Here is a 27,206-nt window from a genome sequence, read left to right as displayed (position 1 = left end):
TGACTATTATCGTCTGTAATGTTTTAACTTTATAGAACTGTTTAGATGTGTAGTAATATATTACAACATCTTGTCGCAGTTTGTTCTTTCAACTTATTTTTTATATAGTATTTCTAATGTAATTTTTATTATATTGGATTATACTGTATTTGTATTGTACTGTATGTGAAGCTTTTCTCCCCAGGCCTCTGCTGAAAATGGGTTCTGTAGACCCATTCAGACCACCCCGGTAAACAAGTGTCAAATAAATAAAAATAAATAAATGTACATTCATATTTAGGGGATGACAACTTCCCTATCCTGGGAGCAGTGGTATTAAAATGTTATTTTATTTATGTGACTCAGTAGTACAGAACCCAGTAGCTATTTAACTTCTCTAATTCTGCCTGCATTTTGTCTTAACTGGTCAGAGGAGTATATGTACTTGAGAAGTGCAGAATATTACCAGTAAGGCACTTGAAGATCATATCTGTAAGACCTTGGTATGAAACTGTGCTCTCTCGTGACTGAATGATAAGTATTATTACTGTAGGTAGAGCAAGAAATTAGTAGACTGAAGATTCTGGTTCTAATCTTGCTTCATTCTTTTGGATACATGCACACCTACAAATTAATTTGGCTGAAATAATTGCTCTTGTTCTGCTTATTTGCTCATATGCAAATTACCTGATAAAAAATTACAAGACGGCTACTTAAAATTACTGGTTATGGGCTCTAGGGATGTGATAACAGAAAAAAAGACTGCCTAACTAATACTATCTACTGAGATGATTCCTAGTTCTCCCGATTTCAGTCAACCCAGACAAATAGGCATTCTTGCAAACAGTGAGTTGATATGTGTTTTTATATAGCTAGGAGCATATTTGTCTGCTCTGTAAATTTTTCAGATTATGACTGACCTGTCTTCCACTCTGCTACTTTTTTTTGAAGGCATTTTTATGGGAAGTCTGATATTGCTCACTATACGGTGTATCGCCTTACTAAAGTGCACAGTTTAGGTATGCAGATTAGACTGCTCATACAATCATAGGAGGTTACTAGGTTAATGGCCCTGGGGCCTTTACAAGCCTAGCCAAGAGTTTATTCCCAAAAAGAAACCTCAGTCAGCACCTGTCACCCCTGTCAATATGGGACAGAGGTGGAACTCCTGGGACAAATGTGTGGGATCACATCCACTCATCAAGGTTGTGCTTGAAGAGGGTCAGCAAAGTACTCTGTTTGACGTTTATGGGAAGTCTATTCCACAGACGGGGCAGCCTTTGGGACACAAACCTGTCTATCCAGCGGGTTTTTTTGATGTTGCATATTATATTCAGGCCTTTTGAGAAGGTAATGCTCAATTAGTTAGACTTATGGACATGGAGCATCTCTAGTAGGACAGCATCTGAGATACTGGTGCTCCCTTACTTACACCTTTTCAACTTACGAACTTTCAGACTTACGAACAAACTTGTTTGAAGTTCGACCACTGTGCAAGAGGTGGCTATAATGGTCAGTCTTTTAGCTTGCAAACAAACACAGTGTACTATACTTGTCTCTCTGAAACATGACTTACTACCTCGAACAGTAGTACTGTACCCCAAACATGTTGCTGTGCCATGGTCATTTTTACAACCTTAATATAGTAGTATCCCAATATGCCTCCAAACCATGAGAGATTAGCCAATAGTAGTGGTGGTGAATGCAATACCACAGGATTACCATGGAAACTAAGGAGGAAATTATAAAGTGAAGTGACTTGGGTGAGAAAACAGCAAGCATAGCAAGTTTACTTGGGATGAATTGTTCAACTGTTTCGACAATTGTAAAAGACAAAGAATGCATTATGCAACATGTGAAAGGTTCTGTACCAATGCATTCCACAATAATTAGTAAGAGATGAAGTGTGGTGATGGAAGAAATGGAAAAACTATTAAGTATGTGGATGGAAGACCAGTATCAGCGCTCGCTGTACACCTGTAAGTCTTAACTTAATTCAGCAGAAGGCCGTGAGTCTCTTTGAAGATTTGAAGAATAAATGTGCTGAAAGTGAGAGCATTGGTGAGGAAACATTTACAGCTAGCCATGGCTGGTTCCATAGATTTAAGGCTTGCTCAAACTTACACAACATAAAGGGGGTGAAGAGGCTGCCAGTGCAAACATGGTAGCAGCAAAGGAGTTTCCCAAGGTATTATTGATGATGGAGGTTACCTACCAGAGCAAATTTTCAATGTCAATGAGATAGGGTTGCTGGAAGAAGATGCCTGAAGGTACATGCACTGAGAAAGAAGGGAAGTCAGTGCCTGGGTTTAAAACATCAAAGGACCGATTTACACTCCTGCTAGACAGAAATGATGCTAGTGACTGCAAAATTAACCCTCTGTTAATCTATCATTCTGAAAATCCTAGGTCCCTCAAGGATGTTGTCAAAGCTTCACTTCCTGTTGTGTGGAAGTCTAACCAAAAAGCATGGATGAAAAAGCCACCTTTTGAAGATTGTTTTTTTTCCATTCCTTTTCACCTGAGATGAAAAAGTACTGCCACAACAAAAACCTGCCTTTTGACATCCTGCTTGTCCTAGACAATGCCCCAAGTCATCCTCCATTCTTGGGCAGTTTTGGCGACAACATCAAGGTGGTATACCTGCCTCCCAGTACCACCTCTGCCCTTCAGCTGAAGGATCTAGGTGCCATAGCAATTTTTAAGGCTCATTGCCTGTGCAGAACTTTCACAGGCTGTGAAGAAGACAGATGAGGACAGTGGAGTGACACTGAGAGAGAGTTCTGGAAGAACTACAACATCTAAAAGGCAATTAAAAACACTGATGCTTCCTGGTGTGAGGTAATGACGACCACCATGAATGGTGTTTGGAAGAAGCTCTGCTCACAATTTACAAACAGCTTGAATGGAATTATAGAGACAGTGACTTCAGTGGCCAATGAGACAGTGGAACTGGGTAGGCAACTGCAACTGAAAATTGAAGAAGATATCTATGACATGTTGGAATGCCACAGTAAGGAGCTAAGCAATGAGGATTTGATGAAGCTAGAGTTGCAAAGGGCCCAGGAGGAAGTCACAGAGGATCAACATGAAGCTGTGGAACCCAAGAAATTCACCTGTAGGTAGCTGGCTGAAAATTTCAACATGACTGAGAAGGCACTTGCATATTTGAAGTCTCAGGACCCAAACACTGACGATTTACAAAAGTGTGTGCAGTTATTCACTAAGTTATTGCCTGCTACAATAATAATATAATAATAAAAGCTATATTTCTCTGCTTGTAGTTCATACAGTCATCCTTCAGCGCAATAACATATAGAATATTTTAGTGTATATATATATATATATATATATATATATATATATATATATATATATATATATATATGTATATATATGGGTGTGTGTGTGTGTGTGTGTGTGCTGAAAACTATCAAAACAGCCAAATGTCAACAATAAAAGATCAACAATAAAAGTTGACACGACACTATGCATTTACCAAGAGATAACCTCAGAGCCTGCAAATTAAAAATATTGCATATATGTGCAATTTTTCTGCTCTAGGGTACTACTATATATTTCTATGTATTGGCTCCCAGCTTTTTTAGCAATCTTTTTTTTCTTAGGAATCTCTGCTAAATACATAGCAGCTTGGGATTACTGCATTCAAAGGTCAGCAGCTCATCAGCTTGACAGTTGAACATACGATCTCTCATATAAATGCAAGCATTTTTTCAGTTATGTGGTAATCGGTTACCATAAATGCTATTCTGGATTAATTTATTCATTAACTGCTTTTACTGTGTTTTGTTTTGAGGGATCAACCTAAACTGTGAACAGTCCTTTTCTGTTTCCTATAGTCGATGACACCTTGGGCAAATAGTGCCCCTGCAGTTAGTGTTGTGAATGCGATATTATATTTATTTTTCCTTCTTTCTTTCTGTGTCACTGATGCAATGACAAAGGGAAAAGGTATCCGTCTGTGACATTAATGACCTATGTTTGGGAACAGAATCACATAGATGGAAGGATCAGCCAGAAGGTAGGATAAAGTAGATGGTGGCCAACTTTTTTCTCTTGGTGGATGGAGGATAAGAAATGGCCTGCATGACCTTTGGTGGAGACTAGGGACTTTGCAGGCTATTGTGCACTAAATGGGGAGTGCCAGACATCCAGTTCAATATATATGGGGGTACTTGTACTGCACACTGATATCAGTGTATATCTTTCCTCAGGTTAAAGACTTTGGCCATCGGCAGTTAATGGCCGTCTATGTCCCATTTGTCTCATTCAGTTTGAGCCCTCGTGTCCCTGACCTTTTTGAATTTGTTAGCCAAATACGTTCTATCCCTCAAGAAGTTGGGTGATCTTCTTGATGAAGGGTTACAGTCTGGTTCGTACAGCGAGGAGTTAGTGAAGGTAATCTGGATAATTCAGATGGTGGTTGGAGTAATAAGCTGGATGGAAGTCAGGTGGGGATGGAATGGAGGGGCAATTAAAAAGTATTTATTTTTGGTCACATATAGGTAGATTTGTATATCTACAACATCCATTCTCCCTCTCAGAGAATTCTGCCTCAAAAACCTGAGGACAGTTTGTGCGGCATGGGATATAGAGTCAACCACATGCATCTCTGTGTCAGCACATTCGAGAGCAAAGCCTGCATTAGTACACATAGTGATGGAAGCCAAAGCCACTGGTTGTAGAGTTTCAGGCTAGGAGGTGAAATGGCTAAGGTGGGATGTAAAACAAATATTATATTTCATTGTTACAGTGACCACTACTTAAAGCTATGGTATTACGATAAGTTTATTTACCCACGAGTACTTTGTTAGAACATAATCTGTGCCCACTCAATTTGCCAGTATTCTAATCCCACACCGAACCTTGCCATTTTAATGTACTGTCAGCTTGCAGTTCATTACCATTAAAGTAAAATTGAAGTTTACAAGATGAAGAATGAAAGTGATAAACTGATGAAAATGATGTTGACCTAATGGATAAATAACGTGATTTTTTTTTCTGCAGATCGTGGGCAATGGGAGCGGTTGCATTGCTATTTATACTGGGCCTGACTTGGGCCTTTGGCCTTCTGTTTATCAGTGAGAGAACTGTGGTCATGGCATATCTTTTCACCACCTTCAATGCCTTCCAAGGAATGTTTATCTTCATCTTCCACTGTGCCCTCCAAAAGAAGGTAAGCCAGCATAGTCTTCCTTGCTCTTAATGAAGGATATTCCAAAGCAAGATATGCTGAACTAAAAGCTTTAGTGATGCAAACTACATCAAACAGACATCAGTATAATCTTCAGAATGAAATATGTATGTAAACAGCTTGGTAGGAAGGTAGTAAAACTGGTAGTAGGAAATTATGCAAAATCAGCAAAGGGGGCATTGTTAGTGTTCACTGATATGTGAAAAAGTAAAATACCACAGCCATCATCACAGTTTTGAGGCATTCATCATGATAGTTATACAACTCAGCCCCCAATGATTATGTTATTTTACGTGTGGAGGGGTATTTTAGGTGTGTTTTGAACATATTTTGTACACTACTGTTAGTTTTTTTTTTTTTACTATTTGCTTTACCTCCACAACCAACTGATCCTCCATCATTTCTTTCTCCAAATTTCCCCAGTTTTTTACCTAGAGAAGAACTGGAGAGGAGGACATCATATAGTCAGTAGGTATGGAGATAATATTATTTTATGTGAAAGTAAAGTAACCTGGGATAAGAAAGATTGTTGCAACTTCCAGGAGGATGAGCATTCATCCCCCTCATTTCCATTTTTGCATTTACTGGGCATTTGCCCACTTTTACCATTAGGGAAGCATGCATATCTATAAACATCTCTCCATTCATTCCCCCACTAGAAGGTGCTTGACTGTGGTAGACACCTACACCCTCCTTCTGTGAAAGCAGACCTGCCTCAAGAATCTGCCCCTCCCCAGACAGCCATCTTGCTCTGAAGATTGCTGAGCTTTGTATGACCACTTCATACATGTAAATAATCCATGTACATGAGAAGACAATGAGAAGCGATAGGTATGCTGTGATAGTAAAGTTCAGATGCTAAGACATGAGGACACACACATTAGACCTTTTAACCCAGGAAATCTGAATGAAGCCTAAAATAATGGGGAGATGAAGGTCCAAAAATACAGACAGATTTTAAATACTGCTCTTATAAAGTTAGAGAGTTAATAAAATAACATGTTTTACATTAGCATGCATTTTTTCATGGATATGAAGTCTGAAACTCAATGTATGTCTTTATTTAGTGGCTTCAGTCCTCAGTAATTTTCCAGAAAACCACAATTTTTTATGAGGAACAGACCAAAACTATGAGTCAAAAATCTGGACACACTGTGAAAACCTGGTTATTTGAGAGGTAAAAAACATTACTTCCATTAAACCAAGTATGCCATACAGGAATGAGAGAGACTCGCAGATGCTGTTGGTACTGCAGCAAAGTTAAGTACCCATCCTTTCTCAGAAGTAGTTAGTGTGTTTAGTTTTTTGAGTTGCCCCCCATCAATGTATACCTTTCAGTAGTAACCAGTGTAAATAAAATACAGTGGAAGTGATGCATACATTTTGAACAAGTGACAGGTGTTTTCTTGACTTCTAGCAATTTAATTTATATTGCACTGAAGTACAGGAAACGACAGTTTTATTTATGATTCAATGAGACAGATGTTGAGTAGAACTTCATTGGTTTATGTCACTTATGTATGGTTTCTATCAAAAAAACACTAGTGATATTCTGCAGCTGACAAATAGAATAGTCAAATAGCTAAAGTTAATCATGTCAGTTTTGCTTCACTGGGATCTGATGTACCTACACGTACCCACTCAACCTATCACTGCCCCGAGGTATCAGTATCAGTCCTTTACAACGGAAACCTGGCATGATCATCAGCATCATAAAATCAGAACAACCCAGCACTCTAGCAAACTTTTCCTTTATCCATAATTCCAGGGAAGTTCACTTTGAAAGCAAGTCTGCCTCTCAAATGTACCTCATTATGAGGAATGTTCCTCATTTATGAGTCTTAAAACTCTGTGTTCTTCACACTTCCTCACTGAACAGGTCAGTCACACATCCAATGTTAAGAATTGTTTAACAGATATCTAGGGTAAATATTGCTTAATCATACAAATTCATCAAAATAACTTTTTATAAGCATAAAGTAATGCAGTTTAACCATCCTGTGAGGTTTACAGGTGGAAGTTGATAGTAAGCTGTTAATAGCTATTCCATATTATGAGAGATAGTGTTCCACATTTTGGAGATGAAAAGTTGAGAGCTATGCAAGCTAATGTTGACATTCCATGAAATTAACACCATTTGTCTTATCAGTATGGATTTCAGACCAAACAATGATTAGAAACACTGTAATTCCACTTTGAGTAATCAACTTAATATCTTTATAAACATGGACAATGGCTGAGTTACAGGAGCAATGTTCATAGACTTGAAGAAGAATTTTCTCTTGCTCCATTTATTTGCTCCCATACCCACTGACCATCAAGCCTGCCCCAACCAGACTCAGCCCATTCATTCCCCTGTACTAGAGATATACCCAGTACAGTACAGGACAAGATTTGCCACAAAGGACCATCATTCATCATGAGGGTTGCTAGTACCATAACATGTATCCTGGTTACAAGGGCATTTATTGTAATGGCTTATCTCCATCCATTGGTGGAGGAGGAGTCTTCAGCCCACATCACCATACCTTCCAAATGTAGGTCCATATCCTTGTGCACTTGCTATCTCCATCCATTGGTGGAGGAGGAGTCTTCAGCCCACATCACCATACCTTCCTAATGTAGGTCCATATCCTTGTGCACTTGCTATCTCCATCCATTGGTGGAGGAGGAGTCTTCAGCCCACATCACCATACCTTCCTAATGTAGGTCCATATCCTTGTGCACTTGCTATCTCCATCCATTGGTGGAGGAGGAGTCTTCAGCCCACATCACCATACCTTCCTAATGTAGGTCCATATCCTTGTGCACTTGCTATCTCCATCCATTGGTGGAGGAGGAGTCTTCAGCCCACATCACCATACCTTCCTAATGTAGGTCCATATCCTTGTGCACTTGCTATCTCCATCCATTGGGGGAGGAGGAGTCTTCAGCCCACATCACCATACCTTCCTAATGTAGGTCCATATCCTTGTGCACTTGCTCTTGAAGGTTGTTGGCATACATTAGCTCGGCAGCTCACACATCCATTCTTAACTTGCATGTGCAACTTGCAGGCCCTCTGTGAGGGGTTTGTGGCTTTTTTGAAGCTTCTATCCCCCTTCCTCTAAGGATGGTAATGCCTATCCTCCACTACTAGTTCTGACAAGTGTGCAAACCGCAGGTTAAACTTGGGTTTCCTGGGTCTTTGTTAAGGCATTCTCCCTGTACACCATTGGATCTGGCTGCTTGAAGAGGGGGTTTGACTTAACAGAGATACAGATAGATTGCTAAAATCAAAACAGGCTTCAACAGAAACCTTCCAATGGTTCAACTACTTTTGCAATAAGAACATCAAATGTCTTTGTAAGAACTCCCTCCCTCACATGACTGCTATTCATTCAGGTGTTTCCCAAGGGTCAGATCTAAGACCCATTCTGTTGTCAAAATTTTTTACATCCTAAGTTTTGAACTTCTACATCTTTAAAAGTTACTTTAAGTAGACAATATCCTGCTTTTAGAAGGTAGTTACTTCCTTAATGACCTGGAACTGGTCTTGCAAACTGACCTTTTTCAAGTCTGCAACTGACTGTTTGAATTTAAACTTATTGTCAGTACTCCCAAAAATTATTCCACGATCTTCAGTACCAGACAAAGACTTACTTCCTCCCCACTCCATGGATATTTCAACTCTTAATGATAACCACATCTTAGAAGAACATAACCACTCTCCACTCACAAATATATTGGTGCAGTCATTAACTCAACTACTGCTGGCTAATTACAAATGAAAGGCTGTGTACTGCTGTCAGATCTCATAATTGTATATCTCGGTTAATGCGTTTGCTCAGCTTAATATTTATGTACAATACTATATGTTGGCTTGGACACTTGAAAATATTTTACTGCTGCCAGGGAATATTGTATATGTACTTTTGTGAGTGTCTGCTTATCTTGTGCTACGTTTTTTTTATTGTTTTAATCTATTAGCATTGCTTATCATACTATACAGAGCCGCCAAACTCAAGAGTCGTATTACATTAGATAAGGAATCGGCTCGTATACTGCAGGCAGAGTTAATTTGGGTAGTTTGATTCAAAAGCTGATAGTAGTGTTGTAGTAAAGAGGTACTGCCTGATCTAAATAGCCGACCTCAATATGGTTTAATTTAAATACCAAGGTGCACTCCAAGTCTAGTCCTACTACACTTAAGATTAGATTACCTGGACTAGCTGATTCGAATTGTGTCCATGCACAGTAATTGTTGATAGGTTTGCTGTATGTATATTATAACTGTGATTAGCGACAATGCTCCTCAGGGGTTTACAGCCAGTAAATGGTGCTCATAAGACTGTAGTGACTGCTGATGAAAGTGAACTAAATGAATGTGTTGCGATTTTAACACTGTATTTAATGTATACTGCCTTATCTGTGTACATTACACTAAAGGTAATATAGAGTGTGTGTATATACTCCATGTGTTGACTATTAAACTTTTCTCCTCTCCTAGTAACCAACCCTTCCTCGCTACCTCCCTGCTGGACACCTTTCCCTACAGCTAGCATGCGGTCATTTTTATGCATCCTAAAGATCCCACAACAGCAACCACAGACACATAATTCATGGGACACAGGGCTGAAAGAGCCTCAAAATCCTAGTGAAAGTGCTTTGTGACTAAGACAAAGCCCATATTTGTTTCTTGCTACTCCTAATTACGGCCAGCCTGCCTAATTTGTAAAGATTTTACTAGGGAAGTGTCTTGCCAAGAGGGACAGCTGCTTATTTACATTTATACAACCCTTGAGCACTATATGCTCAGCCCTGCCTTATAGTTAGCTTATACTGTATGCTCAAGCCTGCTTTATAGCTATCTTCTACGACCCATAGAGCACTATATGCTCAGCCCTGCCTTATAGTTAGCTTATACTGTATGCTCAAGCCTGCTTTATAGCTATCTTCTACGACCCATAGAGCACTATATGCTCAGCCCTGACATACAAACTATTAAACCTACTTGTACTTGGACACAGCTAACTCTCCACATCCACTATCATCTATATTATATCAGTGTACTCAGTTACCTGATTGTTCCAGCCCCTCCTAACAGCTACTAACAGGGTCTCTTGCCTGCTTCACTCCCCACCCTGCCCCCAACTCCCATACGCCCCTAGTGGTCCTATCTTTATTTGAAACACTAACCCCTGCCATCTTTCCAACAGCCAACCACATCACTACACCCAACACTACCTCCTCCATCTTCCCACTACTATCCGTCCTGCTCAGCTAACATGTATAAGCATACTATACCTATACTCACTGCATGCACACTCCTTGCATACATCACATCTTACCAGACCTCAACCACTACCACTGTACTACTACGCTCAACACCACTCATATCTCACCCCTACTCTTCTCCTCTCCCACCAAGTGAAAAAACCTTCTCTATGCACCCCCCACATAGTCTATCAACCACAGTTCCCAAACAAAATTCATCCCCACAACTTAACATAGTAACCCTCCCACCATACCTGTTACCCACAGAACACAATCATAAAACTTCCCTTATAAGCAAACATATTCAAAAATTGATAAAACTAATAACTTCGTGCATATCTAAACTAGCACTCCTCATAATCAGACTAAAAACCACAACTTCTTTCAAATCACAGCCGATAGGAAGCCAAGCGACCTCCTTCTGCTAAGCCTAAATATTAGAAGTATATCCAACAAGGTGCATGAACTCCATGCCACCATAGACTTGTACTCCCCTGATACAGTAAGCCTTACAGAAACATGACTAAAACCACACATTACCAATGAGCAAATCCTCCCTACCAGTTAGAGTATACTAAGAGTAGATTGGCTAAACAAGAAAGGAGGTGGTATAGCGATAATATTTAAACAGCATCTAAACATCCAGATCTTAAACTTAGCAGCTCCCAAAATAGGTAAGGAGGAAATAATATATACCAACCTTAAAATAAACCAAAATAAAACCATCAACATAATAGGATGCTACTTCCCACCTGGCCAAAACATCCCTCCACTAGAAAACCTCCTCAACTGGACTACCCACCATGTACCCCAAGAAACTATGATTTTAGGTGACTTCAACACTGACTGGCAATCCTGTTCAAGCAACCACCCAACCCATCATATAAACCTTCATGGCTTCACTCAACTAGTCCAGTCACCTACTAGGATAAATAAAAGCTCCAGCAAGCACACTACCCTGGATTGGATACTAGTCAGTAAGAGCTCCCAGTCATATATAGCAGGCTGCCTATAGGACAGCCTCAGTGATCACTCCCCAACGTTTCTACTCAGAAAACACCTATACCAAGTGAAACCTGTCATCTACTGTCAAATACGCAAAAAATTAAACTTTAACCACAAACTCACATTCAGCTCATCCCTCAAAGAATGTAACTGGCAACCTCTAAAGTACCTCAGTCTAAATGACGCAGTTGACTTCTTTAATAATACCTTCCTGAGCATCCTTAATTACCACACCCCCATAAGACTTTCCCGAACCAGAGCCCAACCATCCCCATGGCTACAGAAAACCACTAAGTCAGAAATGAAAAACAGGGATAAAGCCTGGGAGCACTGGCGCAAAACCAAACACCCTCAACTAGACAGAAATTCCTAAAACTACGCAATAGAGTCAAAAAGCTAATAAAACAGGACGAAATCCAATACTACCAGTCTGCCCTTATCTCCTCCCAACGTAACCCCAAACAATTCTGGTCCTCAATATACCATCCTCTACCCAGGTAAAGTAAGTACCCCTACTCCTAACATCACTCACTCCTCCAAAAATATTGCTACCTCTTTCAACACACATTTTACCCTAACCATACTATCACTAGCTAGACAACACAACCCCCCTACAACCCACACCTTCAACTTCTACTAGCAATCTCCCCACTAGCTTCTCTTTTTCTCCTGTCCCTACCTCCAAAATAAAAAAACTGTTAATTAAACTTAAACCCACCAAATTAGCAGCAGACAACCTCCCAAGTGAATACCTACAAATCACAGCTGATGCTCTAGCCTACCCAGTATCCATCTTGATTAACAGATCTCTGTCAGAATGTTACGTTCCCACACTATGGAAAGTATCACACATAATTCCCCTACACAAAGGCGGCCCCTCCACAGAACTAACCAATTACTGCCCCATAGCTATTCTCTCTCCACTCTCCAAAATACTAGAAAGATGCATTCATTCTCAGGTCTCAGATCACCTCCTTACTAACAACCTCCTCTCCAACACTCAACATGGTTTCCGACCAAACCATAGCACCACCACTGCCTTATTCTCTTTCACTAACACTACCCTGCAACATAAAAACAATGGTTATCTCTCCTGAGCTACTTTCCTAGACCTATCTAAAGCTTTCAACATGGTACCACACAAACAACTCAGCTCTCTTCTCAATAACCTATCCTTCTCTCAATCAGTCACCTGCTGGTTTCAACATTACCTGTCTGACCACCAACAATCCATTGTACAGCAGGACGACCTATCCACCCAACTACCTGTCTCCATAGGGGTTCCCCAAGGATCCATCCTTGGACCCCTACTCTTCTCTATTTTCACCAATAATCTAGCCTCTGCCACCACACATGGCACACTCATACAATACGCAGACGACTCAGCCATCATCTGCTCAGCCCACTAGCTACACGAACTGCAAAAAGTCACACAGGATGCCTTTTCCTTTGTTGAAACTTGGTTATCCGATGCCCAATTAATACTCAACCCAACCAAAACTAAACTACTAATCTTCCAAACCATCAAACTTACTCAAAACAACTCTCACTTTAACATCACAGCAAAAGACAACACCACTATATACCCAACTGAACACACCAAATTGCTAGAAGTGGAAATAGACAGTAAACTGAACTTTGATATTCACATATCCATAACCATTAAAAAAGTCCACAAAAAACTAGGAGCATTATATAGAAATCAGAAACTACTTACCAAAGCAGCAAAGATTTCAGTAGCAAATTCTCACCTTATCTCCACCCTACTTTATGCCTCTCCAATATATACCAACCTAAGGCAATTTGATCTAAATAAGCTCAAAACCTACTACAACAAAATCCCCAAATTCGACACAGGGGCATAATACCGTAGTCACCACTGTCTCTCACTGGCAGAACTGGGCTGGCTGGAACTCCCACACCTCCTTCAATGGTATCAACTCGCACTCGCCCACAAACTAGTAAACCATCTACTAAAAGTCTCATCCCTCCAGAATCTACTTCAACCCTATCTTTACTACCAGATCACTAAGATCCAGCAACAAAAACCTCCTACAGGTTACCAGAGCCAATAACTCTGCTGGAGAAGCTCTATTCTCCTGCACTATAGCCAAATTATGGAACTCCCTCCCACCCACAATTACCTCTTTAACATCTTGCACCCACTTCAAATCTTTACTAAAAACACACCTAAAAACTTGCAAGATATGCCCTTGCAACTCCCCCTCTAATATCACCCACTCCACCCACCCACTACCTCTCTCTGCACTCCACTAACTACCCTGATTACAGCAAGCTCGGTTGCTCATGAGCCTAGCTACTTATTATACAGTAGGAACTTCTTATTGCAACAATTGTTAATGTCTGTTATGTACCTCACAGACAACAGTGATTCTAATTGTCTACTGATGATGTTCTACATCTGTAACTATGTTCGACATCTGTCACTATGTTTTAAATTTTGTATTATGTTCTATAGCTGTAACTATGTCTATAATTTTTAAATACAATGTTTCTCCAACTGTATTATGTCTGTAACATTTTAATGTGGAGCGTTTCTCCCCGGGTCTCCACTGAAAATGGATCTGCGTCCAGTCGGACTCTCCTGGTCAACAAATGTAAATAAATAAATAAATAAATGTGGTGCTTAGTCAACTAAAACTTGTCTTCCGGCTAATTTACATTCTTTTCCCTTAAATAAATACATCTTTAGCTGGAAATGTTTAACACCAAGATTAGAATATTCCATCTCCACCCTTGGATCCATCTAGAATACTTGACTTTATAAAAGCACTTAATAAAATCTGCAAATTCATTAAAGTAGCTGACTCTAAAACACACCACTGCCTCCTCTTCAACTCCACTGTTAAGAGTTTCATTAATTCAGTGCTCTATATTTCTCTTTTACATTATGTTAAATAAATTATTTAAGCTAAATTCACAAATCTACCCATACATTTAACATCACTGTAGGCCAGACACTACAGTGCTTTGTAGGCCATCATTTACTATAATGACCTCTGAAAATGCCTGCCACAAGTTAGGTCTTGAAGTCTAGAAATCTATGCCTTCCAAAAAACAGGAACCTTCCCACTTTGCTGCTTTTTTCTAATGGCATATCTGAAGTCTGGAAGACCATGCCTTACAAAAACAGACACCTTCCCACGTTGCAGCCTTTTCTATAGCCATCTGTGAAATACCTTTCTGATAGCATCCAATGCAGCTGTTTTGCTTACAGGGCCAATAGCTTTATTCTTCTTTGTTCTAGAATCAGCAACACAGCCAAAAATAAAGAGGGGCAGAATAGCAAAATTATGTAAATATATTTTTTAAATGTTACACTAATTCACTTAGAAAGTTAATAGACCAACATATTTTGCATCAACATGCATTTTCCGAAGAAAAAGATGTATGCAACTGTAATGTCTGGCATTATTGACAGACTGTAATTCTAAGTGTATAACCAGAAAATCAGAAAAAGCAAAAATATGAGGCAAAATTGAGGACATTTGAAAGTTACGATAGGGAATAACCGTTACAGATATTAAACCACATCCTGCTAGTATGACCTAATACCGCTCAACCTTCAGATATTGAAAATAGGAATAAAGGCCCTTTAAAGATAGGAACAGCCAGCTAAAATATGGGCATCTAATTAGCATAAAATCTGAATACCAAATAGAACATACCTCTTCCCACTTCCAGTAGCGATGTTGGATACTACTTTGTGTTTACAAACAGTGACTGACAAAAATCATGGAAAAATACAAGCACTGATCAAGCAGACATTGTAGCTATCATAAAGTTCTACCACATTAATTCTTGTTTCAGAAAAAGGGAGTTGTAAGAAGTGCCCTCAGTGTTTAAATTACTGTTGGTATAGTGGTCATCTTGCATGGTTTTCGGTATTCTAGACAGTTTTAAAAATCACACATGGTGAGGGGGATTCAGAAAATGGTATGAAGGGGTAAATCAAGCCTAAAAATAGGGGCATACCTTAAAAAATAAGGATGTCCTAAATCAGGCCTGTAATTGGGAACATTCCTCCAAAACAGGGACAACTGAGAGTTCTACCTTTATGTGTCTCCCTGCTCTTTTCTTCATATAATAATCCCATCACTTGACAACTGTGCTGCACCCTCATGCTCCTGTTCCCCTAAAACTCCTCTCTGCTTTTTACCCTTTTATTTTGTTCCTTAGTAGTCCTTATTCCAAAATTAAGTTTTACTTTCTGTCCAAATACTTTACTATACAGTACTCAGCAGTGCAGTCACATACTTTTATTTCTATACAAACTAGCTCTTTACAGGCTTGTATTGAATTGCTCATTATTTTACTTACATGAACTCTGACCCTTACATAGTTGTCTGTAGTTGTGGTTACCCATACAAACATTGAACTTTACAGACATATATTTTATTGTTCTTACTCATGTAAAACATTGATTGTAATATTGATTATACATATGTTTGTAGGTCTTTATTAGGCTATCATTCCAAGAGCCATTTTAAGCCTAGCCAAGCTTACTCCAAATTTAGCAAAATATTACTGGCATGTCAATACCATAAGGAATTGTATGGTTGTGATATAGGCTTGTATACATCAAGCACTCACAGGCTACACTTGTCCATTAAGGACATATGTGCTAAATTAGGGGTAAATTTGTGATTTTCCATCTAATGGTCCAAGTAACATTTGAATTGAGTTAGGTATGAGCTTTGCTTCACATGAATGACAAGCCTGTTCCAGAGAAAGGGTAATCTTTGAGAACAATACCTGTCCCTCCAATATGTCCTGCTTGTGATACAGATGACATTTGGTCCCTAGAATGGACATGTTGTGTTCTGTTCAATGCCTTTGGTTATGGCCTTGGCTTAAAAGGGTACTTGGATCCATTATCTCACATTGTTAACTGATTGTAAATTCATTAACAAAAGTGTTCCAATATTTATGTATTTCAGTTGATGTATGTTCAAAAGCTATAGTGGTCACAAAGGAATTTCTTATACTATCCCCCTCTCTCTCTCTGTTTTATTTTATTTTATTTTCATTGATTAAATTATATTCCAATCACTTACTGCTATACTTGTTTACATACAGTCTTATTTTGGAGACCAGAAACCTCAGGACAGCCCTTTGTTAAGATGATGACTGAAAAACATCTCTTTATTAACTCTATTCAAATTTCTGCAAAATAATATGAAAACTTTAAACCTTTCATATTAGAAATATACACTTTCTTATTTTCCTTGTGTTGCCTGTGAAGTACAGATCTAAAAACACATAGAGGGGTGCATGTGTCTGCAATTTGAAGAAATCTGTATAGATCATTTAATAGTCAATAATGCATGAAATAAATCACATTCTGCTGATAGAATTTGGAGTGGTATAGAACATTGTGAACAAACCACCACCAAGAGGAAGCATAAATTGAAGGAATGAACTGCCTAATGACAATCCCTTTAGTAAATAAGTAGCATTTATCAGCATAAAAAAGTTATAGGCTGAAACAAAACATAGACATTCAAGTATGCACTCTGTTTTGGTCCACTGAAAAGAAAGCTCTCTACCTCCTGAATATTACAGTTAAGCAAGACATATGTTTAACCTGCTTATGCCAATGGTCACTCAACAACATTCTTATTTTTTGTGTATCTTAAAAATGATGCTAAATTCTCTACTTGTTTCTTAAGGTTACTAACACTGCAACAACTCTTTTCCTGAATGTACGCCTAAAGAATTAAGTTTGTCAGGACATTCAATTAAAATTTTATAAACCTTATGGAAACAGTAAAATATAGGACATGTTGAAAAATAGTTACGTGATCTTAAATAATTTGCTTTTAAGAACCTTTCCAAATACTTCCTTAAAAATGTTTCTGTTTCTTGATTAAACATTTGTCAAGGGACTATATGTTAGAATTCTGCAGACATTAAAACAGTGAAATAATTTCTTCAGTAAAGCTGCAGATGGCATGCTTATAGAATCAGATGCTAGCAGTTCTGGTGTAGATTTCTTACACTTTCTTCTCCTACAGAATTACATAGCATTACATAGAGGATCCACAGGAAGTGATAGGTTAAACTTGACCAGAATCACCATGTACACATCGCAGATCTGAAATCGGTGCCATAACCAAAGTAAAAGGAAATTGAACTAATTTAGTCATCATCATCATCACATCATCACATTATTAGAAACAAAAAATGCAAGGCTGTATATTTATTTTTATTTTATTTTATTTATTTTACATTTGTTAACCGGGCTAGTCTAGCTGGATATATTTCCATTTTCAGTAGAGGCCCAGGGAGAAAAGCTCCAACAAGATAGAAAAAAAAATAAAAATGTTATTACATGGTAAAAGAAAGGATAAATAAAAAAATACAACAATAATTATAACATACTAAAAGTATTTACACTTGAAAAAGCAGGAAAGAAGTTGCAGGAAGGTTATAAAAGATATAATCCATACTAATGAGTGAGGTTTAAGATCGTCTATGAATCCAAGGTCTGGTTGACATATATCAAGTCTTTGTAAAAATGAAGAAAACTTCAGTACCTACATGCATGCATAAATAGGCTACTAGTGTGGGCTAACAGCCTCATCACTCTTCTCATGAGATCATATGGTTACACATAAGGATGCATTACCTGGTATTAACTGCAAGCAGTTTTTGTAAGGAAAAATAATTTCACATCTCAGATAGTTAAATGAATGAAATTGTCAATGAGTCTGTAGCCCCCCCCCCCCATGCACACATAAATGCAGTAATGTCCAGGAGTAAATCTCTATTCCCTCTTGTCTGTTGCCCACTCTGATACAACATTTGCTAGTAAAGCACTATTTAACTGATAACTGTAATGACATAGCTTGCAGACTACACTAGAGAACAACTACTTCACTAAAATTAACATTTACTGATTTAATACACTTCCCTGTCCTGTAAAGGCAGTTCAAGTCTAGATGGTAGATACTACGGTTCTATAGGGGACAAATGATTGGACTGTTGTAGGCATGCAGTTTTACTCTTCCACCTAAATACAGCATTTAATCTGTTGTTTTTCATAGTATCACAGACCACAGGGCCTTTACTAGCCTAGCCATGCAACCAAATGTCTCCTATGAGTTATTGTGCTTTAGAGGTTATTTTAAGGGGCTATATGTTAGCTAGGGTAGGATTTAACTACTACCTCTGTCCATCACAGACATAAGTGCCAGACCAGGGGTGAATTTCCAGTTTACCATCCACTGTCTATGTTATGCTTGAATAGGTTTAGGGAAACGTTTGCTCCACATGAATGGGAACCCTTTTCCAGAGAATGTGAATTCTCTGAGATGTATACCTGTTCCTCCAACTTGTCCTGTTTATGTTATAAGCAAAATTTAAGTCCATGGATCTGGTAGTTTTGATGCTGTTCATTTTGCAGATATGCAAATGATCCATCAGAGCAGGGTAGGGATGTCTTGTATGCCAAGCACAGATTACCTCTTAACACTCTGAAGGAAACAGTGTACAGAGACAGGGCTTTGAGATGATCTGCAGAGGACATTTTGTTTGTGTTCTGTATTCTTTTTGTGATGAATATCTGCGGACATTGCAGTTGCGTGTACATGCAGCTACATACTGAAGGGCATATTATGTTCAATGACAGGCCTGATAGAGCTGAATAATGTGGTACTATGACCTCCCAAGTCCCGGATGTCATGCCCACAATGACAGGCCTGATAAGAGCTGAATAAAGTGGTACTATGACATCCCAAGACCCGGAAGTCATGCCCACAATGATAGGCCTGATAAGAGTTGAATAAAGTGGTACTATGACCTCCCAAGTCCCGGATGTCATGCCCACAATCACAGGCCTGATAAGAGTTGAATAAAGTGGTACTATGACATCCCAAGACCCGGAAGTCATGCCCACAATGATAGGCCTGATAAGAGTTGAATAAAGTGGTACTATGACCTCCCAAGACCCGGATGTCATGCCCGCAATGATAGGCCTGATAAGAGCTGAATAAAGTGGTACTATGACCTCCCAAGACCTGGATGTCATGCCCACAATGATAGGCCTGATAAGAGCTGAATAAAGTGGTACTATGACCTCCCAAGACCCGGATGTCATGCCCACAATGACAGGCCTGATAAGAGCTGAATAAAGTGGTACTATGACCTCCCAAGACCTGGATGTCATGCCCACAATGATAGGCCTGATAAGAGCTGAATAAAGTGGTACTATGACCTCCCAAGACCTGGATGTCATGCCCATACGTTTGAGTTGAGCAACATAGAATGAGTTTCTAACTACCCTAAACACATGTTGGTTGAAAGCCAGGTTACTGTCTACATGTGTCCCCAAGTTCCTTACTACTGAGTCATCTTTCAGAGATGTTTTATCAATGAGCTAATTTCCCACAGTGGCTGATCTCCCAAAAGGTATTATTATGCATTTCTTGACATTGAGTTTTAAGCTAACGCTTTGGCCCCAGTCAATCATCTATGTTAGACCTTTCTGCAAGATGTTTGTATCTTGGAGAGATTCATTGATTGCTCCTAGTTTGTAATCATCAGCAAAATTGGTCACCCAGAGGACCATGACATTGGCCTTGACTTCCAAGAAGTAGATGCCAAAGAGGAGCTGACCCAGCATGGAGCCATAAGGGACTCCACTGGTGACGGACCTCATACTGGAGGTGGTCTCCCTAGTCCTAACTTCTTGGGTCCTATCTGTGAGCCAGTTGGCTATCCATCATGAGACATAGTGGTTTCTGCCTAATTCCTTGAGATTATTAACAATGCCTCAGTGAGATATTGTAACAAATGTCTTAGCTAAGTCACGGTAAGCAGGATGCACTGTTTTACCCTCATCCATTTCATTGGTGACCTTTTCAAAGAAGTCCACCAAGTTTAGTAGGCATGATCTACCTTTCACGAAAACAAACTGTACTGGGTCCTTGTTGTGATTCCTATTTTTTCTTAGAACTGTCTAAAGTATGATTTTAAAGGTTTGTTTACTTTTTTTCTCACAAACTAGTTTGTGCTTGATGCATATAACTAATCAGTCTGTTCCAAGTCTGTCCATTGCATTTAGTCTGACTTCTAAAGGCAGCAGAGACCACTGTGAAGACAGTAACTGCATCTGGCTGCTTGTCCTTCTGGAAAAGACAGACTTGTGCCACTTATGCCTACAAGCTGCTGGATCATTGAATCTGGCATTTTAGCATTAAATTAAACTGTCATCTTGCCTTCCAGAGCTACTTATGAGTTGCTCATTTTGTTCATCATCAAAGCTTTGCATTTTCCATTTTGCCTTCTCTCCGCAGTACTGGATTTTGAAGTTCTTTTGATTTTGAAGGCCTTCTCTCTTCATTCAGAAAGCAGTCACCTTTACTGTACTGACAGCATGTCATTTCAAAGTGCTAATAAAGGCAAATAAGAGTTGTCTGTAAGTTTTTTACTATGCTTAACTATGTAGTTAAATAAATTAAAGCAACATTTCACTGGCAAAAAGTGAGAGTATTTACCAGTTTGCTTATCTAGTATTAGAGTGGAACTATCCCTTGTTTTTCTTATTAAGATGTGTCCAACAATTAGCTCCTTAGGAAAAATAGTTTCACTTTAGCAGTTTATAAGCATTTGCTGACCTCAGCAAGACAATCTTGTGATGTAAAGTTATAGACACTGATAAACTTAGGTCATACAAGCTGAAGAAAATTATTTTCTGAAACAATGTGAGATCTGAATAGGAGAGAATACTGTTATTGTCTTAGTCTTTAGCAGATAAACAGATGCTAAACACTTTATTAGCACTAAGCATCTGCTTGACAGTATAAGAAGTACAATAACTCTGGGATGTTGTTAAGAAGACTGGTGGGTGGAATTTTTCCTTTAGGCCTTTTTTTTGTATATGCAGTACCATTTGCTACCAGAAGAGGGGAATCTTCAGACCTTCAGTACGTCATGACACATTTTTACACAGACATGTATGTATGACAGTGTGAAAGGGAGTTCTGGTATGGGATACATGAAATGTACTGTACTGTGTCATAAAAGACTTTTTTTTTGTAATAAGTGATATAATCACTAGTCCAGACCAAGTTCCCTAATACGTACCAGGAGTCAATCCAATAAACAGAATTTTAAGCAGAAGTATGCATCAAGGTGTGAATAATTTCATATAATGACATCACTACTGATATGAAACAAAGCATAATGTGAATAGCCAACTCTTTTCCAGAAAGGAATTAATCCCTAACTTTAACCCATATGATCCAGAATTGATTAATGACCCAGGAACAGGAGGAGTCAGCTCAGGGAGTGGAGAGATGGGGAGAGTAGCACATCCCAGCTCAGCCATCCTATGAGGCGAGAGGCAGCTTTATCTAGTGCAGTACTGCTGTCAGAGTCTAGTAGTGCAGCAGAAAACAGCTTAAAACATTGGGGATGAGCAATCACCAAGTATCTTGTTTATATAATAGTAGGGACATGTAAAAAGCAATTATGGGTAAATCCAGCATTACCCACACCCAGGCGTGGGTTATTGCTGTAGTAGCCAATCATGTCTCTTGGATGTGCACAGCCATTGTATGTTCCACCCATTCATATACAGCATTTTCTAAGTATAGTGCTGCATCTTGTAGACAACAATAGCAATGCTTATTTATTTATTAACTGGGAAAACAAACTGAACCATAGCTAACAGTTTTCAGCTGTAAATTGAATCATTAGGCATAGCATTGCAGTACTAAGTTTATTTACTTAATTAGTGACATGTTAACCAAAATCCAACATAAACGATACTTTGAAGTTGCAGTGGTGGTAAAGCAAACATGATACTGTGAAAACAAACCACCAAAGGAGAAAATGTCACATGAAAATATATTGATTTATTATACAAACTGTTAAGCATTTTTGGCCTCTCTGGCCTTCATCGGAACATCACTAATAATAAAATGAATCATTTAAATAACCTTTCCCTTGTCACATGACCTTCCTCATTGTTCAAATGCTTCAATGAAAAAACTATAATAAAAAAAAATCTTTGTAAAACTTGTTTTTATGAAAAACTTTATTTTCTTTAAAAAGAACATATACTGAAAGTGATAAACCTCATTCAACATTCTACATAATGCAATATAATAAATAAAATTATTTGTAAGTTTATTTCCATTTATTTCTGTTCAGATTCCTGGTTAACACCACTTTGTTATTAACATTATTGTTGAGACCGTGTTTGCTATAAGCATAAAACAAAATCTGCCACTTTAACTCTCTGAATTCTAATTCATTATCTTTGTCTAACGCTTTGAATTTTAATTAATTATCTCTGCCCCCATCAAAGAAACTAGCAAAGTGGTCTACAACTATAAAATAATTTTTTTTTAAATTAAGGCAAATGATAGAATGTTTCCTGAAGCTTTCTCTCTGTTTTTAAGTAGGTAGGTAGAGGTAATGTATCGCCTGTTCTAACATCAATAAAAAAGGACTTTCCCAAATATACCTGCACTGGTTACAGCTTATGTACTCCTTTTCTTTTTACCACCTCAATCTTAATTTCTCTTTCCAGAAGTGCTTTAATATTCTTAGCTTTTTTGTTAATAAAACAAGGTTTGTCACCCAATACTCCTCTGACTTCGTCATTCACTTCTAGTATTCTCCAATTGTTGCATATAACTTTCCTAATGGTTTTACTGTCTAAGGTGAACACTAAAGGCATAAAAAAATACCAGTCTCGAGACTGACCATTAGCTCTGTTATTTTTGTTTTCACACCTGATGTATTGTATCCTTCCTGTATCCCTACTACTGAATCACCTACGTAATGCTAAGTCAGATAATCTGTATTTTCTATATCAGTAGTCAGTATATTAAGCCTTACTAACCGGCTTTTGACTACATTGTGTTTATTATAAGTTGGATGCATACTAGTATAATACAAAAAAGAATTGCTGGACACATTCTTGTAGCTAATTCTTCTTCTTTTGGCTTTTCCCTGTTAGGGGTTGCCACAGCGGATCACCTGTCTGCTCGTGATTGGCAGTGGAGTTTTACAGTTTCGAGTTGCCAGCCCGGCGCTCAACCTTCCACAGAAGGCACACACACACGCACTCACAGCTAGGGCCAATTTAGAGTGTCCAATCCACCAGCAGCATGTTTTTGGGATGTGGGAGGAAACTGGAGCACCCGGAGAAAACCCACGTGACCACAGGGAGGACATGTAGACTCCTCAGAGAAGGCACCCCAGCCGAGGATCGAACCAGAGAACCTCTTGCTGTGAGGTGACAATGCTAACCACTGCATCATCGTAGCCACCCACATTCTTGTAGCTAATTATAGTTCTCAATTGATTGTCAGTGGTGTTTTTGTGTACTTCCAGATTCAAAAGACAAATCGTACTCGTGTCACAATGATAGAAAAGTTTGATAAAATTCATACTGGTGTTCATATCCTTAATGAAATCTCAAGTTCTTGAACAGCACCCATCCATATAAGAAACAAATCATTAATGAAAAGTAAATAAGAACTCATCCTGTGACATACTTTTATCGAAAAAAGGATGTATGTTTCCCAATAAGCCATTACTAATTTGGCGTAATTTGGGGTCATATGTGCTCCCATTTCAACACCTCTTAATTGATGGTAATATTTACCCTCAAAACTAAAAAAATTGTTAGACAAAACCTGATCAATGCACTCCATTAAAAATGTAAATTTCCCCCACCTCGTAGTCTTCAGTATTATTGAGCATGAAACCTGTCCATTCTATCCCTGTTTCATGTGAGATAGAGGCATACAATAACTGCACATCCACAGTAACTAGCAAATCATCCTGATTTACATAAACCTGTTTGATCTTTTCCAAAAAAAACAAAAAAAAAAATCCCTAAAGAAGGAAGGAACAACTTTTTTTACCGAAGTAAGCAATGCCCTATCAAGGAATTTCAAAACTGCTTCCAACTGTGACTCAGCTATCAGTCTATAAAGTGGATAACTTTCATTTTTATGCAACTTGGATTCTCCAAATAATTTACCTATAATAGATTTGCTAGTAGTAAAAAAATCATACATGTTGTCCGAAATGACTCCCTCTAGAAAGATGGTATATAACCAGGAATCTATGTGTCTGTACTCTTTACAAATGTGTTTTTGGCGATTTCAGAATAAAACACAATATCCTGTAACAAACTATACATCCCCTTAACATAATCAATGTAATTAACTATGACCATTGCACCTCCTTTGTCGGCTTTCATAATTCTGATATTTTTGTTTTCGATCAGTTGTTGCAAACCCTATCTTTCAGGTGCAGTTACTGTAAGTTGTAAGACTTGATATTACTTTTATCTTTCAAACCCCTTAATGTCTCTCTCACACCTCTCTTCAAATGCCTTAATGGTAGGTTACAGTGGAGGATTGTACACACTAGGCATAACAAAGTCTCCCTTTTTCTTGTTATACTGACTGGCATTCTAAAATAAAACTTTAAATTTAATTTCCTGACAAGACCTGTAAAATTGATGATAGTCTGTACCAAGACCAATCTGGCTGCCATTTCATAAAACCATAGTCTCTCCCTCAGTAAGTTCCTGCCTGAACAAATTGTATATTTTAAATTCAAAAGGCATTACCTTTCTGTAGTTCATCGTTTCCTCTCCAGTCATAATGGAAAAAAAGAATCTGCTGATGGAACTGATGCAGTCTGAATCTCTCCTACATGCTTAATTGCTTCCAATACCCTATTGGTAGTTGCTGAACAATTATTCTGCTCCTGATTTGCTTCGTGTTTGGTTGTATGCTGCACAACTACCTTTTCTTTTTTCTGTTGTAATCTTTTTGATCTTCTTGGTGTTACACCATGCAGGATGATTGATTGCTCTTTCCTTTCACTGATTCCATTCAACAACCTGAACTGGTCTTGCATCAATGCCTCCCTCTGACAGAGTCACAGTGCCATTATTGTTTAAGGTGGAGTCATGTTTCCCTTTGTATTCCCTTCTGTCGCTTGCAATCTTCTTTTCTTTCTTCTTTTTTATTTCAACATCCTGTTTTTTGATCTTTTCTCCAATCTGGAGAAGCCTTTCTTGCATTTGAGTTGAAGAAGCTGCCAAAACCAGGTTTTCTGTTTTTTTTTTTTTTTCAAGTACAAATTTTATTCATTTTACTTTATAGACATATCACAAAACAATTGCAGTTTAGAAATGCACGTTAATACAGAAGAGAACATACAATTAATAACTATATGCAATATGTACAGCAGTGCTGCTTAGGGATAATGCAATTTCTGGAGATATGCTTAGTAAAAAAAGAAGAACATATATGCAGGAGGGTTGGTACTGTACCTACACAGAATGTATTAGCCTTCATTTAAGACATAGATATGAGATAGGATAGAAAACATGTATACTTACTTATCTTGAGCCACCAAAACCAAGTGTGCATGTGACACTTTCTCCTTTGGTGGTTTGTTTTACAGTGATTTATTATCCAGGTAAATGGAATGGGTTCAACCTTTTTTTTTAGCCATGGCCAGGGCATCAGTGAACAAAAATATGTGATATGTACAATATTACATATGCAGTGGGCAGTTATGATTTTGTGTGATGAAACCTTAACAGTGTAAACCATCAGTGTTCAATTATCACCATGAGCACTAGAATGGCCAGAGCAGGGAGGAATGGGATGAGCGGCTTTTGCCAACTCAGCCATCCTGGCGAGGGGGAGGCAGTATGCCTGTCTACATTAGCAACACCTGCTGGAATTTAGATGATAGCTAATGGAAGTAACCATGTACTAACTTGTGGTTCACTTCCTCATCAGGGAGATTTGTGTGGCAGCACGTATGCCTCTCCTTGTCTGTTGTGAGTATGAAAGCTAGTTATGCTAGAGGGTTGGGAGTGGCTGCATGGAATTAAGTAGACAGGCCTGCTCACTACCGCATTACTCTTACCTTCCTTTGCATTGAATGAACTGATTAATTCTCTAGACAGAGAATGAACGGGCCTTAGGTCTCTAGACTGCTGTAGATATACCTTTAAAATGTAATGAATAAGCTAATGGGGCACAGAAAGGTGAATTCTGTAGGGGTGAGAACAGATTAATTCTCTAAACAGAGAATGAATGGGCCTTAGGTCTCTAGAATGCTGTAGATATACCTTTAAAATGTAATGAATAAGCTAATGGGGCACAGAAAGGTGAATTCTGTAGGGGTGAGGGGGATAAAAAAATTACATAAGCAGCTAGTAGCAGTAACAGAGAGGCAAAATAAAATAGCCATAAGACATTTTCATGCTGCAGTCAAGCCGCTGCTACTACAACGTAGTTGCCCTTCTTCAGTGCTCCTGCCCATTTCTGACCTTCATTGAATTTATGGCTACATGCCAGTCCACATTATTTACACTCATCATTAAATACATTAGAAGGACTTCAGGGTGTATTGGACTTGTAAGCCCTAAAAGAACAAGTGCCAGCATTCAGAGGTTTGCAGTGCATGAAACACTGCTATACAGACAGCAGATTTTCCTTTTTATATAGTTCCAACAATGCAGTAAGGCCAGCTTGTCTTTACAGAATCCTAGCTAAGTCTTCAAATACAAGTTGTTTTATTATATTTTCTTTGCAAAAGATCCAACACTTTGCTTTTTTTTAACTGTTTTATCTCATCTTGCATTGTGCTGGGACAGCTCTATATTTCTTGTAGAATACTATCAGTGCTAGAACACTGTTCAGTTGCAGAGTAGATATGCAAGTGTTTGTAT

General features: G+C 38.5%; 1 protein-coding gene across 10 annotated transcripts in view; it reads left to right on the top strand.

Moving 5' to 3' along the window:
* The window catches only part of LOC122812189 (adhesion G protein-coupled receptor L1-like), a 3,245,860-nt gene that overhangs the window by 3,028,654 nt on the left and 190,000 nt on the right, over positions 1–27,206 (top strand). For all 10 annotated transcript variants that reach the window (XM_044084524.1, XM_044084517.1, XM_044084518.1 and 7 more), the window contains one exon: positions 5,008–5,176. In XM_044084524.1, coding sequence (XP_043940459.1) covers positions 5,008–5,176 — 169 coding nt within the window. The remainder of the gene's footprint in view (positions 1–5,007; positions 5,177–27,206) is intronic.

Source organism: Protopterus annectens, chromosome 9.part0, assembly GCF_019279795.1.
Source record: "Protopterus annectens isolate FY-2018-M chromosome 9.part0, PAN1.0, whole genome shotgun sequence".
Classification (NCBI taxonomy): Eukaryota; Metazoa; Chordata; order Ceratodontiformes; family Protopteridae; genus Protopterus; species Protopterus annectens.
The sequence above is the reverse complement of the archived record's forward strand: the minus strand, read 5'-3'. Positions and strand labels throughout refer to the sequence as shown.